This window comes from Poecilia latipinna, unplaced genomic scaffold, assembly GCF_001443285.1.
Source record: "Poecilia latipinna isolate Pla-1442-1.1 unplaced genomic scaffold, P_latipinna-1.0 Scaffold775, whole genome shotgun sequence".
Taxonomy (NCBI): domain Eukaryota; kingdom Metazoa; phylum Chordata; class Actinopteri; order Cyprinodontiformes; family Poeciliidae; genus Poecilia; species Poecilia latipinna.
The window spans coordinates 25,953-28,842 of NW_015113391.1; the positions used below are offsets into that span (position 1 = coordinate 25,953).

General features: G+C 38.4%; 1 protein-coding gene across 1 annotated transcript in view; it reads left to right on the top strand.

Moving 5' to 3' along the window:
* The window catches only part of LOC106955898 (uncharacterized protein C8orf34 homolog), a gene marked incomplete at its 5' end in the record, with an annotated part of 38,741 nt that overhangs the window by 24,960 nt on the left and 10,891 nt on the right, over window positions 1–2,890 (top strand). Inside the window, one exon of the mRNA XM_015046330.1 lies at window positions 2,406–2,502. Coding sequence (XP_014901816.1) covers window positions 2,406–2,502 — 97 coding nt within the window. The remainder of the gene's footprint in view (window positions 1–2,405; window positions 2,503–2,890) is intronic.

The following is a 2,890-nucleotide window of genomic DNA, read 5'->3' on the forward strand; positions in this document are numbered from 1 at the left end:
ACACCATTTTTTTAAACGGGAAAAAAAAAACGGGTTTTAAATGAAAAATTAGTTTTTTAAAACTTTGTAAAAAAAAAAAAAAAAAAAAAAAAAAAAAAAGATAAATTTTATACATGCTGATTAATTCACAGGATGCAGCTATTGGTCATGGCTTAAAAATATTTTGTTCGTCAAAGCTATGGAACACCAAGAGTGAGAAGCTTGGGAGAATTTACAGAGACGGATTACGACCGAGTGCGCGCACAAGGCAAAAACGTGCACACTCTTCGTGTGGGGTTTCACGCAGAGCCGCGGAGGTCTGTACAGTAGGATGTCATTTCATTGTGGAAAAATGAGCCTGGCATTAAAGAGGTGTTTTCAGAGGGATTTCTTTCTTATTTTCCTTTCATGATCTACTTAACAGGAGCCCTGTTAAATACGAGCCCTTTTTTTTGAAGGCTTTCCTAATGACGGGCAGGGGTTTTACACTCCCTTTGTATGCAGTTTGACAGTTACGCCAGTTGACACTTAGTGACATTATCCAAAACTTTATTCCAGGGTGCCCAGTCTGTTTTTATTGGGGCCACCTGTTCACGTGTAAGACTAAATCCTTTAAACGAAGGCCTGGTTAGAAACTGAGAAGCGACTGAAACCCTATACAGTAGGAATGAGAAACAGTCAGATTTTCTTCTTTAAGTTATTATTGGTTCAAAGCATTTTTGTTTTCATTTAATAAATGAATTTGACAATTTGTTTTTGAACAAATATCTGGAATAATTTCTTACTCTGGTTTCGTACAACTATCCAAAAACCTTACTTTTTAGATAATTGGCCTTTCTAAATTTCCCTTATTAGGTTTGCACGTGTGCGTGTGCACGTGTACGTGTGCGTGTGCACGTGTGCGTGTGCACGTGTATGTGTGTGTGTGTGTATGTGTGTGGTTGTTTGTCCTGTGTGTCTCTGTGTTGCCCTATGATGAAGTGGTGACCTGTGCTGCCACTCGCCTAATGATCGCTGGAGATAGACATTATCCCCCCAGAAAAAGTGGGTATAAATAATGGGTGGATATTTTAAAAAAGTATATTTTCATGTCAGTTTTAAAAAAAAATGCAATAAACAAATTTTTCATTCCACTTTTTTTTCGTTTCTGTTCAGAGATGTCCATGTCATTTACTATTTGAAGCAAAGCTTTTCGTTGCATGAAAGTTATTTTGAATCTGAACTGATGCTTTTAGGCTTAATTCCTCAAGAGCTGCACCTTTTCTCTCTTCTTCATAGCAAACCCATTCTACTGAGAGATGTGCAGCTTGAAGGGCTGCAAATCAATGTCATTGCAAATGGAGACAAATCTGGTCGGGGCTTACTGTGGCAGAACCGATTAAAGCAGAGAATGAGCTTAAAAGATTGTAAATACCCTGCTTGGTCCGATTGGTGTCGTTTTCAGCTGCAACATTCAAATACTGGGGTCAGAATTTGTCAGCAAAATCATGACCGCATTAATCCATCCTGCCGTCCACCACTGTTTTGGCTGCTTATGGTATAATTTTGTCCATTTACAGCCAAAACGCACCCATCTTCAGATGGTTATTTCCAGCAGGATGATGCTGGAAGATCCAGTTTCTATGCTACTGATACTGATATCTTGTTAGACTATACCACAGAGAATGACAACAATTCTGAACCAGAAAAGGGATTCAATCAAGTACCAGCAAGGCTTACCTGATGCAAACGTGCATGCTTGTACTGTACTGACTTACAAAAACATGAGAAAAGTGTACTGTGCCTTGAGGTGTCATAGAAACATTACGGTTCAGGTTTTGTGTTGGCAGCAGCACAGACAGAAGATTTTGTAGTTCCCTTAATTAAGTCCTTCAGATTCTGAATGCACAAAGCGGCTTCAGACCATCAGACCACCACCACCGTGCTTGGCTGTTTTTATTTTCCTAAACTGCTGTTGGTTTGAAAAACTGAATATTTGGGGGTTTTCTTATAGTTTTTAATGATCTGTAGACCAGCTTGTGTTTTTCACATTGTGGTTCCTCCTTGAATGAAATTTTTTTGCGCAGTTTGATTCTTATTGATTATTGATTAACACTTCCCTTTTGTATTCGCTCAGAAGAAAAGGGCATACATACTTTTTATTTTATTTTATTTTTTTTTTACATCCCTGTAGCACTGCGGCCTTCACATTAGCTTGTCTTTACATTTTGTACTTAACCTCAGCTGTTTCTGAAACTGCGTTTTAGGCCTTGCGTTTACGTTTTAATGAGTACTTAAGCCATAAATCTGTCTGACCTTAATTATGGCTTTTAACGTGTGGCCTGACAAACTGAGATACTTTGGCTAATAACAGTCTCTCTCCTAGCATCCATATTTCTGTCTCGCATCAATTCTCCAGCGTTATGTCCTTTTTTTTTCTATTTCAGGATGAGTTTTACCAGCAGCTTCAGGCCATCAGACAGCCCTGGCATATTCCCAGTGACACAGACAGTGACATCATGGAGCCTCCTGAACAGGATAAAAGTGAGTCACCTACCTTCTTTTTTTCTTTTTTCTTTTTTACTTCTCTCTGCATTCAGGTACTTGTATGATGATCAAGGTTTCTGTTCCAAAAGGAAGCAGTTATTCACAAGTTTGCTCAGTTTTTGTGTCTCCCTTATGAATCTGCATCTCATAAATCTGCTCCCATAATGATTTTACCTTCCTGCAGCTCTTTTATTTTTATCTCGAAATGGGAGGCTTATTTCACCGTGTCACTTTACCCCAATAAATTACCACTGCATTAAAGTAGCAAAACAAAATTACCCCATTGTAAAAAAAAAAAAAAAAAAAAAAAAAAAAACCCCTTTGGGGGTTTTCAAAAGGGGTGGGAAGGTTTTCATGGAAATTTTCCGTTTTTGGCCTCTTGGGG